We start from the raw sequence: 11393 nt of genomic DNA, 5'->3' as shown, positions 1-11393 counted from the left end.
CCTCAAAATTGAGTAGATAAGATTGAATTCTTGTATTTGTTGTTGTACTTTTTTCTCAACCATCTGATTCATACATATACAAATGGGGAAAGAGACAGGGAAGAAAGTAATACAGGGATTTGTGGTAGGGAAAAGTGGTTAAAAGTATGAAAGACCCATCATTTTGCATATTAAATTTACCTCTTTAGGTCATAGCAGGAGTAAAATATATCACAATACCCCATCCAAATCTTATTCCTTTTTTGAATTTCTTTTCTTACTAATTATTAAGTACTCTAGAAGGAAATGTAGGTTTCTGTTTATTGCTTTTTAAGCAAAATGAAGCTGCTTGGTTTATTTTTTTTCTCAGAAAACTCACTATTGTCTATTGGCATAAAATTTAAAAAAGAGAGAGGGATTGTTTATCAGGAAAGACAATGTAAAACCCTTTGGGTCCACATATCTCATTCAGAGCCTCACATGACTCACATGAGCCCCAAAACATGGGCTGGATATTTGTGTGCCCTGTTGTCAACCCTAAACTAATACATTTGAGGTAGCCATCCTCTTTCTTCTCTCATTTATTTTCATGACTGAGTTAACTTATTCCCCTTGTCTTTCACAGAAGAAGGCCAAGAAGCTGTAGGCTCACGTATTAATAGAAAAATCAAAACTGATCCAATCTAAGTAGATTTACAGGAATGTATACTCATCATCTAAAAGCTTTCTTAATGAAATCATCTTTCTACATCCTAAGGAAAGGAATATTCTGTGTACATAAAAATAGAGGATTGGGAGCTAAGCTTTCTTAGCTTAGTCTAGAAATTCTTAACTATTGACTTAAGAAGACTTTAAGTCTGAACAGTAACTGCAGTGTTTTGTTTTGTTTTGTTTTCCTTAGCGAAATATGTTTAAAAAGACTCCAGGAAAACATTTTTTAAAGTTATTATTGGATGATAGGACTATGGGGCGGAGTTGGCCTTAGAGAAATTATAGCAGCATTAATAAAAAGTATTAATAAAAAGCACATGCTGGACTCAAGTCAGTATAGCTCCAGAAGACAGGAGCAGAAAGACAAGATGAATGATGTGAAACTTGCTGTCTTGGGTGGTGAAGGAACAGGCAAATCTGGTGAGTGGTGTTGTTTCCTATGGCGTGGTTCAGAGAGGAGAAAGAGAGAGAAATATATTGACCTAATAGATAGATACAGCTATATAATTATGCATATTACTTTTATTTTATTTTATTACTATATAATTATTACATACTAATTTTCATTAGGAATTTTCATTTTTATGAGTAAATAATACAATTAACTGTATATTTATAGAATTTATAGACAGTTTGAGAAAGATATGTGTTAATTTATACCTTTTTAAAATTCACAGGAATAATAGTAAATGCCTCCATCACTGTCCCACCTACTTGTCACTCCACCACACCGGACCTCACATCCACTAGTAGCCAAACAATGGTGTTGAACTGAATCTTCTGCTCTGATACTAAGGGTAGAGGAAAATTCATGGAGACCTGTGGATTTTTAAAATTAATTAATTAATTAATTAAAGAGAGAGCATGAGCAGAGGGAGGGGCAGAGGGAGAAGGAAAGGAACAAGAAGACTCCGCTGAGTGTGGAGCCCAGCTCCTGGCTCGATCCCAGGAGCCCGAGATCATGACCTGAGCTGAAGTCGGATGCTTAACAAACTGAGCCCCCTAGGCATTTACTGTTGTCTAGTGGCTTGGATTATTTTTCAAATGCAACATCACTAGAGTGAAGAAACTAAGGATGGGCATGGCTTTATAGATGCCTGGGGACTGAGCAACAGGTGCACTGACTTTGGAAGCCATGGATTTGTTTTATTTCACTGGATTTCGTTTTTGGTTCCATCATGATGGTCAGGACACCACCAACAGAGCTACCTGAACTTCCTGAGCCATACACCTGGCCAGACCCAGGAGCTAGAACAAGATGAACTGACACTAGAGGTCCTTTTCCGGGTGTCCTGGAGTTTGAAGTCCCAGTATCTTCACAACCAGCTATAAATGCTTGGTCTTGTCTTTGTCACTATTAGCACGCAGCACCTTGGAACCAGATTTAATCCAATCAAGAATATAAAGAGATGTTATAGTTCTTGAATCTCAAACTTGATGAGAACTCTGTTTCTGTTACATAAAGTAAGCTGCTTTACCTGTTCGCATTCATGGATTAAGTACATAGTGTTTTGAATAGGCAGATCACTTTCTTTCTAGTCTTTTAATCTTTATGGTTGTACAGTGAAAATCTTGCTGACTATTATTTAGACTAGAATTTAATAAAGCTTTAAGGTCTGCATTAATGCTTGGTAATTTTTGAGCTGAAAGATAAAACCTTATGTACATAGCTAAGTTGTCTGTGTCCTAAAACAGAAAAAAAACCCCTAAGTCCAGCATGTTTGTTTTTGCAGCCCTCACAGTAAGGTTTCTTACCAAGCGATTCATTGGAGAATATGCCTCTAATTTTGGTAAGTTACCACTCGAGACTTTTTTTCACCTTTAAAATGTCAGCATTTTAATTAAACCACAATTAAGATCACTGAAGCATTTTGATAGAATTTTCCTTTGTTACACTTCTATACAGTGCAATATATTTATAAATATGCAACATATTTATACAGGTTCTGGTTGGAAATGCCAAAATAGGTACTTGAATTGAATGTTCTTATATGATAAAATTCACCCAACTTGATGTTAAGTGAGATGGATTAGAAAGGCTGTTTGTTTCAGGCTAGAATTAGAAGAACATTGAAACTGAGATTCCCCTCCCCCAATATTGTAAAGCATGTGAGTATGAATAATTTTGTAAACAGTTCTGAATTAAATAAACATCTGTTGAAAGATAAGGACAAATTAATTATAAAAGTACTAGAACTACAAAATAAAGCTTATTTTAATTGTAAAACTGTGTGAAAATAACAGGAAAATTATGCCTTGATTAAAGATCATATCATAATTATCTAGGTGGCTTATCTAAGTTTCAGAGAAATTCAAAACAGGTGCCAGAGCACCTTAATATAATCTTAGAAGCATTTTACTAACTCTGCTCTAAATTCATTTTGATCAGAATTAACATGACATATGGGAAATACCACAGTGGGGCATTAATAAAAAGTGAGGAATTTTGCCAGAGTTTGAGTATATTTTTGACTCAGCAATTAATCAATATAATGGTACTAATATCTCACCTGACTTAAGGCATGAGGGAAAAGTGTTTTTGCGTTTTTAAAAAAGAACAACAGATTTATTAAAAACAAACAAACATGAGAATTGGGAAAAAGGGATGGGACTCCTGGGTGGCTCAGTGGGTTAAGCCTCTGCCTTCAGCTCAGGTCATGATCTGAGGGTCTTGGGATCGAGTCCCGCATGGGGCTCCCTGCTGAGCAGAGAGCCTGCTTCCCCCCCACCCCACTCTGCCTGCCTCTCTGCCTACTTGTGATCTCTCTCTCTGTGTCAAATAAAGAAATAAAATCTTTTAAAAAAAAAAAAAGAGTTGGGAAAAAGGGGAATGATTTTGATTTTTTTGTTTAATAATTCCTCAAGTAATAGGAAGTTATCATTACAAGTGTATTTTTCCATGAGAAATAATTCCCTCCACTAAAAAATATTTTTTAGTGCCTCCATTCATGAGGTAACATTTCTAGAGAATTTTAAAAGTAACTTTAAAGTATTGTATTGCTTTCTACATGTATCTAAGATACTATTTCAGTAATAAGACATTGTCAATATGTTAGGGAAAGTGCTTGGAAAATGATTTAAAAAGAAATACATAGAAAGAGAAATTCCTATTGTTTCATTTCTCAGGTCAAAAACCTCAGTCAATATAACACAAAATAGGGGCTCCTGAGTGGCTCAGTGGGTTAAAGTCTCTGCCTTCAGCTCAGGTCATGATCTCAGGGTCCTGGGATCGAGCCCTGCATCAGGCTCTCTGGTCAGCAGGGAGCTTGCTTCCCCCTCTTTCTCTGCCTGCCTCTCTGCCTACTTGTGATCTCTCTCTCTCTGTCAAATAAGTAAATAAAATCTTAAAATATATCTATCTATCTATATATATAGACACACAAAATAGGAGTCAGGCATGGAAAAATGTTCCAGAACAACAAAACAAAGCAAAATATGACATAAATAAAACCACACCTAAAAATAACAGCAGCAACAACAAAATGTACCATTAATCTTTTATAAGATATAGGCATGTAAACAAATGAAGTATGTACAATTTTGGCTGGTACATTTTCATTAAAAAAATAAGAGTTGGAGACATTTTGAAAAGATAATCAAATGAGCAAAAGGTTATCCTTGCATAAGGACAAAGCAGAAAAAAATGACCTCATCTTGTAAGTGAAGACCAGAAGGGAAAAATAATAAAATTCTAAAAAGTTAAGAGTTTGTGACCCCTGCTGGCAGTTTTTGAGTTGAGAGTAGATGTTTTTAAATTTCTAGAAGGAACTTTTATGGTTCACAGTCAGTAGTAAACCTATGAAGTTAGACAGAACTGTCTGAAAATGTACTTTAAAGTTTAATTAAACTATAACAGATTTTATTAAATGTAGCCTAGAAGGAATTTAATAGTCATCCCTAACCCCTGAAGTTAGTTTCCCAAATGCTTGCTACATCTTTTAAACTATGGGTTACATTGCCAGAGTGGGGCATGATTTTTGTCAGTGTACCATTTTGGAGAGAAGTAGGTCTTAAATTAAACCCCGGAGGAAAAGTTACAGAAAGGTAGTCCCTTGTTCATTTAACAAATATTTTTTGAGCACCTACCATGTCCCAGATACTCTTCTAGGTAGAGAAGCTATAGCAGTGAACAAAAAAGACAATTATCTAAGCCTCCATAACATTTAGATTCCAGAAGAGGGGGTCAATTTAAAAAATTAAGTTATGTCACATGATCATAAATGCTATGAAGAAAAAGAAAACAGCATGGGGGAATGGCACTAGTATGGTATGTGGCCATTTAAAATTGGGTAGCTAGGGGGCGCCTGAGTGGCTCAGTGGGTTAAAGCCTCTGCTTTCGGCTCGGGTCATGATCCCAGGGTCTTGGGATCGAGCCCCGCATCGGGCTCTCTGCTCAGCGGAGAGCCTGCTTCCCTTCCTCTCTCTCTCTGCCTGCTTCTGCCTACTTGTGATCTCTCGCTGTCAAATAAATAAAAAAAAAAAAATCTTTAAAAATAAATAAATAAATAAATAAAATTGGATAGCTAGGGTAGACTTCTCTGAGAAGGTGACATTTGGACAGAGACATAAAGGTGGTGAAAACTGAGCCATGAAGATATCTGTGGGCTTACGGGCAGGCAGGAGGAACAATTATCAAAATTCCGAGGCAGGAAATTTCTGAAAAAGTTGAGGAATGGTATGGAGGATGGTGTAGCTTAGGTGCGAAAAATTCGAGGGAAAATAGCCAGAGAAGTCATGGGGGACTAGACAATGAGGGCCATTCTTAGTCATTTTAAAGGCTTTGCTTTATCCAAGTGAGATGGGGAGCCATTCGGAGAGATTTGATCAGACAAGTGATATGATTTGGGTACAAGATTCCCTTTTGCTCCCGTGTTGAGAATAGAGTAAGCATGAGAAGGGAATTAGGAGAGGGTTAAAGCAGAGAGATGAAATAGGAGGGGTTTTGTAATAATCTAAACAAAATATAATGATGTTCTAACAATAGAGATGATGAGAACAGACAAATTCAAAATATACTTTAAAGATAGGATAAAAAGGAATTTTTAATAGGATAAATATGGAAGGTAAGAGAAAGACAGGATCAAGGGTCACTTAAAGCTTTTAACCCGATCAGCTGGAGTTATGGGTATGTCATTTAATGAAATGGAAAACTGTGGAAGATACAGTCTTTTTAGGGAGATCTGAGATTCATTTTTGAGTGTTTCAGGTTGAGATGTCTGTTCGGTGTTTAAAGGGAGATGTGCAATTGCAGGAGTTGTTTGCATCTGAAGTACAAGGAAGTGGTCTAGGGACCGATATAAATTGGGTTCCTTAGCAAAAATTGTTCTATAGAACTCTGAATGAGATTAGCAAGGGAGTCTAGATAGAGAAGAGATCCATGAACTGGACCCATGTTTGGAGAGGGAGAGGATATGTTGGGGAAAAATAAAAAAGATTAATACTGAGCAACAAGGAACAAAGAAAAAAAAACAGGGGAATATGTTGCTTTGAAAACCATGTGAAGGAAACCTTTTAAAGAGGCAGGAGTGATTGACTGTATTAATGCTAGTAGGGCAAGTAAGATCAAGATATAGAATTACCCATTGAATCTAAAACCATAACTTTGATAAGAACAGTTTTAGTTAAGTTATTGGAGCTAAAGCCTGATTGGAATAACTGAAAGAACTTGGGGGAGAGAAACTGGACATGAGGTTCGGGGGGGCTGGATACGTAACTAAAAGGCCAACAGAGAAATAGGGCAATTGTTGAAGACATTGGGGGTTCTAAAGGATTGTTGTTAGAAATTCAGCTGTTAATAATGATGTAGTAAAGAAAAATTTATGATGCAGAAGAAAGAGGTAAAATTGGTGGGGTCATGTCTTTCAGTAGATCAGAGTAATTGGTAACTAGTGTATAATGAATGCATTGATCTTAGAAACACAGATAACTCATCCATAGTTATAGGATGGGAGATAAGTATATAAGCACCATATTATATAGTTGAATAGATATGGTGGTGAAGTTTATTTGTAAGAAATACACACACACACACACACACACACACACACACATATGTATATACACATATATATGAACAAATAAAACAAATACATGTATTTGACCACTAACATTTTTAAAAAAGCCACTGTACTATTCTATTAGAAGATAACCAATTGCATTTGCAAGATTGTGATTCAAATATGAGTTCCTTTTTTTTTTTTTTTTCATTCTGGAGTATTTCCATACTGCAACAAATATATGCATATTTTGCAGAATCTATCTATAGCAAGCATTTGTATTTGGAAGGGAAGCAACTGAATCTAGAAATATACGATCCTGGTTCTCAAGTAAGTAAAACAAAATATGCTTTTATTTTATTTTTTCAATCATGATTTGAAGAAGATTGGAGAAGAGTAAGTGAAAATAAAGTTGCCAATCTTAAAACTGAAATTTATTCTCAATTTTAATTAAAGTTTTAAGAGATTATTTTTAATATTATAAATTCCATTATCTAGCTTCTCTGTAAAGTTATGACAAAAATTACCATAGTACAAATATCTTTAAAATAGCGATATTAGACTGCATTTATATTTCTAAGATTTCACAGTATAGCTATTAGAAGTTAATAGTTTAGGGGCGCTTGGGTGGCTCAGTTGGTTAAGCATCCACCTTCGGCTCAGGTCATAATCCATGGTCCTAGGCTTCGGCTCCCTGCTCAGCGGGAGCATCTGCCTTAGGCTCAGGTCCTGGTTCCATGGTCCTGGAATCTAACCCTGCATCAGGCTCCCTGCTCAGCGGGAGGCCTGCTTCTCCCTCTCCCACCCCCTGCTTGTGTTCCCTCTCTTGCTGTGTCTCTCTCTGTCAAATAAATAAATAAAATCTTTAAAAAATATATAAAAAATAAATAAAACAACTCCAGGACACAGATTCATTTAGTTATGTAAAATATCCCTTTAATGTTCTTAGCTAAACCTTATCGGTGTTTTTTTTTTTTCTCTGATTTAAATCTAGTATCAAAAATCAATAGATAACCCATTTGCTAATACTGATAGAAAATATTTTCTCTTTTCAAAACAAATATGTGAATATTAATTCAAAGGGCAATTATTACAGCTTATCCAACTTTCAAAAAATTTAAGATATATTCTTAAAGAAAAGTTGCAAATGAGATAGATAATAAAACTTTATTATACTTTCTCTCTATTTTAAGCATTTAATCACTTTTAATTAAAGAAAGTGATAAGGAAGAGAGAACGAAGGAAACTACATTTTAGAAAATATCATCAGTCTTTGGCTTATTAATGTCTCTTTTAGGTGAAATGGGCTTTCTATTAATTAATTGTCTAAGGTGTAAAATGCAGGTGAACTGTACTACCAGTTTCAATGTGCTTGATTTGTTTTCAGCCACAGAAAGCAAAATTTTCCCTCACAAGTGAGCTGCACTGGGCAGATGGGTTTGTTATTGTGTATGACATCAGTGACAGGTCCTCATTTGCTTTTGCAAAAGCACTGATCTACAGAATTCGGGAGCCACAAACTAGTCATTGTAAAAGGTATGATATTCTTCATTCCTCTCTCCTTTCTTTTGAGTAAATCATCGTATAGCTATAAGCATCATTAGGAAGAGTTTAATACAGCCTTCCAATTACAAAATTTAACAACCCTGAACAATTCACCTTCCATTCCACAGGAGTTAGACATGTAGTAAAAGGAATAAGATGAGAATACTTTATATCCCGGCTGACATAAACAGTTACTTGCTCTGAGTAAATGGCTATTTTACAAGACAGATTCTATTGTTAACATGACACTCACTTGCAAAACCCTGGTCCTCTGTATACAAGACAGTTCACTTTGCAACCTTTTCTTTTCATTCCCACAGAAATGTTAAGGATACTAAATAAATCCAAATTTATTACATTTGGCATCCAATTCCTAGTCATTGGGTTGCTCAATCTATCAAAGCAAAATAGACTGAAGAGTCAACCATTATAATTTCTAAATGTGAGAATACATTTTTCTCTTTCACCTCCTAAAATAAAGAGCTGATCAATGATTTCCCATTGTAATTGTTTTGACACAAGTAGCTTGAAGGAAGACAGAACTGTCTCTTAAACCCTTCTTGTATTAGTAGGTGTAAGTTTAACCATATGAATTTCCCACTTAGCTTTCCTTATTTTTTGTTTTAGCCTTTTGCATTTAAAATATTGATGTTTGTTCAAGATGCTGCTACAAAAGATTCTTTGTGCTCTGGATCAGATTTGCCCTGAGAGCCTGAAATAACATTCTAATCTGAGAATCAAGAAACACAGTATTAGTTCTGAAAATGTGTATATGTGTTTTATATCTATTTTAATGCCCCCTATCAAGAAAACATGGATAATAATTCATCAAGGGTATTTTCCTGGAGTCAATCAGCGTACATTCTTGTTTATATCTGATTGACCTTAGGAAAACCACTTTAATCTCTAGACCTAATTTTTCTGATTATAAAACTGATAGAAACATGGTAGAAGAAAAGGATATGATTTTACCAACGTACCTCAGAGCTCTGATTTCCTTTAATATTACAGATTTTTTTGAACTCCATTGTTTTAAGCATTAAATACCTCATATTTAAGTAGCATGACTTAGATAAGTTATAGTAATAAGCTTTTTTTGCTATTCCTCCAAATCAAAAGAATCACTTAAGAATAATCAAAAACATAAAAGTGAAAACACCTATACTTGATATTTTCCAGGCAATTTTATTAATGTACTAAGTATTTTTCAGCATTTCCGGTTCTCAGTCTGTAGATAGACTAGAATAGTAAAATATGTTACTGTTTTTTTTTTAAATTGCATCTGATATTTGTGACTCAGTCTTCAAAATATTTCACTTACTCTTTCCCATTAATCCTTTACAATAATTTTCTGAATTTCACAGAAAAAGATATTAATACTCTGAAAAGTCTACATACTGTGCTTTTTTTCCCCTCACCACTCACACCATCATGTGAATGAAGCCAGCTTTGAGCAGAATATAAAGACAGTATCTCTTCAGATAGAGTTGAAGACTGCATTTGTCCATACTTCCCCTCAAGTGGATAACTTGGCAGAGTTCCATGGCATTTGAGGACTAGTTGTCTTACTATAGCCTTCAAATGAAATTCTGTTTTAGAAATGTGTCACTATAACCAAGGAGAATACATTGATATTTGCTGAAGACATCTTAACAAAGAAACGTATTGCTTAAATAAATAAAAAATTGTACAAGATCCTGAGATCATAACGTTTTTCTCTAGAGTATGATATAACGGATATTAACAAAGAACAAACAGCAGTGAGTATTGAGTAATATTTTCTCTGGGGAAATCCTATCTAAATTGTTAAATTACCGTAACTATTCAGCAAAGAGACATTAGTTAGTCCTTCTCTTTCAACTGATAAGGAAATGAAAAATAATACTTGGTAAGCATCTTTTGTTGCCAGTCACTGTGCTAAGTATTTTTACATCCATCATTCAATTTAATCTCTATGAGAATTCTGTGTAATGAGTGTTATTTTACCATTGTTTTACATATAGGAAAATTGAAAGTGGGAAGAGTAACAATCATGCCTTATTAGTAAACAGACCCATAATTCAAGAATAGGTTTATATCAGTGCTGATCCTATGCTTTAAGAGTCTTGCTGCTTCTGTGTCACATACTACGTTCTATCTAAAATAATTTTTGCAAGTAAGTGGGGATATGTGTCATAGACATACATAAGACTTTAAGGAACACAAACGCATGTGCGCACACACACACACACACACACACCCACCCACACACACACACACATATATATATATATATATATATTTTTTTTTTTTTTGTCAGTAATTCATTTTGATATACACTTAATGAGAAAAAAAAGATGCAAAATAATCTTGCCAGAGTTGTGTTCTATATTTCAGAGCTGTGGAATCAGCCGTGCTTTTGGTTGGTAACAAGCAAGATCTCTGTCATGTACGAGAGGTTGGCTGGGAAGAAGGGCAGAAGCTGGCATTGGATAACCGATGCCAGTTCTGTGAATTGTCTGCAGCAGAGCAGTCTCTGGAGGTAGAAATGATGTTTATCAGAATTATCAAGGACATCCTGACAAACTTCAAACTCAAAGAAAAGAGAAGACCCAGTGGATCTAAATCAATGGCTAAATTGATCAATAATGTATTCGGAAAGAGACGGAAATCTGTTTAGCAGACGTGTAATCCTAGGGGATTTATTATATCAGAGAGTTTCAAATATTCACATGATAATGAAATTTACCCTTTGTATGCAGTCTTTTTTTTTTTTTTAAATAATTCTCTTAGAAAAGTGAAATGGCCGAACATAAGCCATAGCTTTGTTTTCAGATACAGAGTTTGCCCTTTTGGTTGTTTGTATTTGTATACTCTGCTTCACATGAAACCTTTTTCTCTATTACACAGAATAGCACTCACTATAACTTACTGAGGCATTGCTATCCGATTTGCCTTGCCAAATAAACTCTGCTTAATAATGTTATTAAACTACCATTCCAGAGGCCTCAGTTGACCTTTATTTTATTTCTTTTGAATGAAGTATGTAATTATATTTCATATAGTTAATGTGTTATAGAGCTGAATTTATAAATTTGTAGAAGTTCACAATTTAGTAGAAATGCATGAATTTAATTTTGAAAATGCCTTTACAGGAATTCAGTGAGTTCTTGATATTGCTTA

General features: G+C 34.8%; 1 protein-coding gene across 1 annotated transcript; it reads left to right on the top strand.

Annotated features, from left to right (window-relative positions):
- The first annotated feature begins 944 nt into the window (after positions 1 to 944).
- LOC111142358 (RERG like) lies at positions 945 to 10987 on the top strand. The gene is made up of 5 exons (XM_022495385.1): positions 945 to 1110; positions 2424 to 2480; positions 6943 to 7016; positions 8074 to 8222; positions 10608 to 10987. Exons 1-5 carry the CDS (start codon positions 1008 to 1010, stop codon positions 10888 to 10890), a joined length of 666 nt encoding a protein of 221 aa, XP_022351093.1. The 5' UTR covers positions 945 to 1007; the 3' UTR covers positions 10891 to 10987.
- Positions 10988 to 11393: the final 406 nt, after the last annotated feature.

This window comes from Enhydra lutris, unplaced genomic scaffold (genome assembly GCF_002288905.1).
Source record: "Enhydra lutris kenyoni isolate GAN:26980312 unplaced genomic scaffold, ASM228890v2 scaffoldscaffold7, whole genome shotgun sequence".
Classification (NCBI taxonomy): Eukaryota; Metazoa; Chordata; class Mammalia; order Carnivora; family Mustelidae; genus Enhydra; species Enhydra lutris.
Note: the sequence above shows the minus strand (reverse complement) of the source record. Positions and strands in the feature narration are given on the sequence as shown.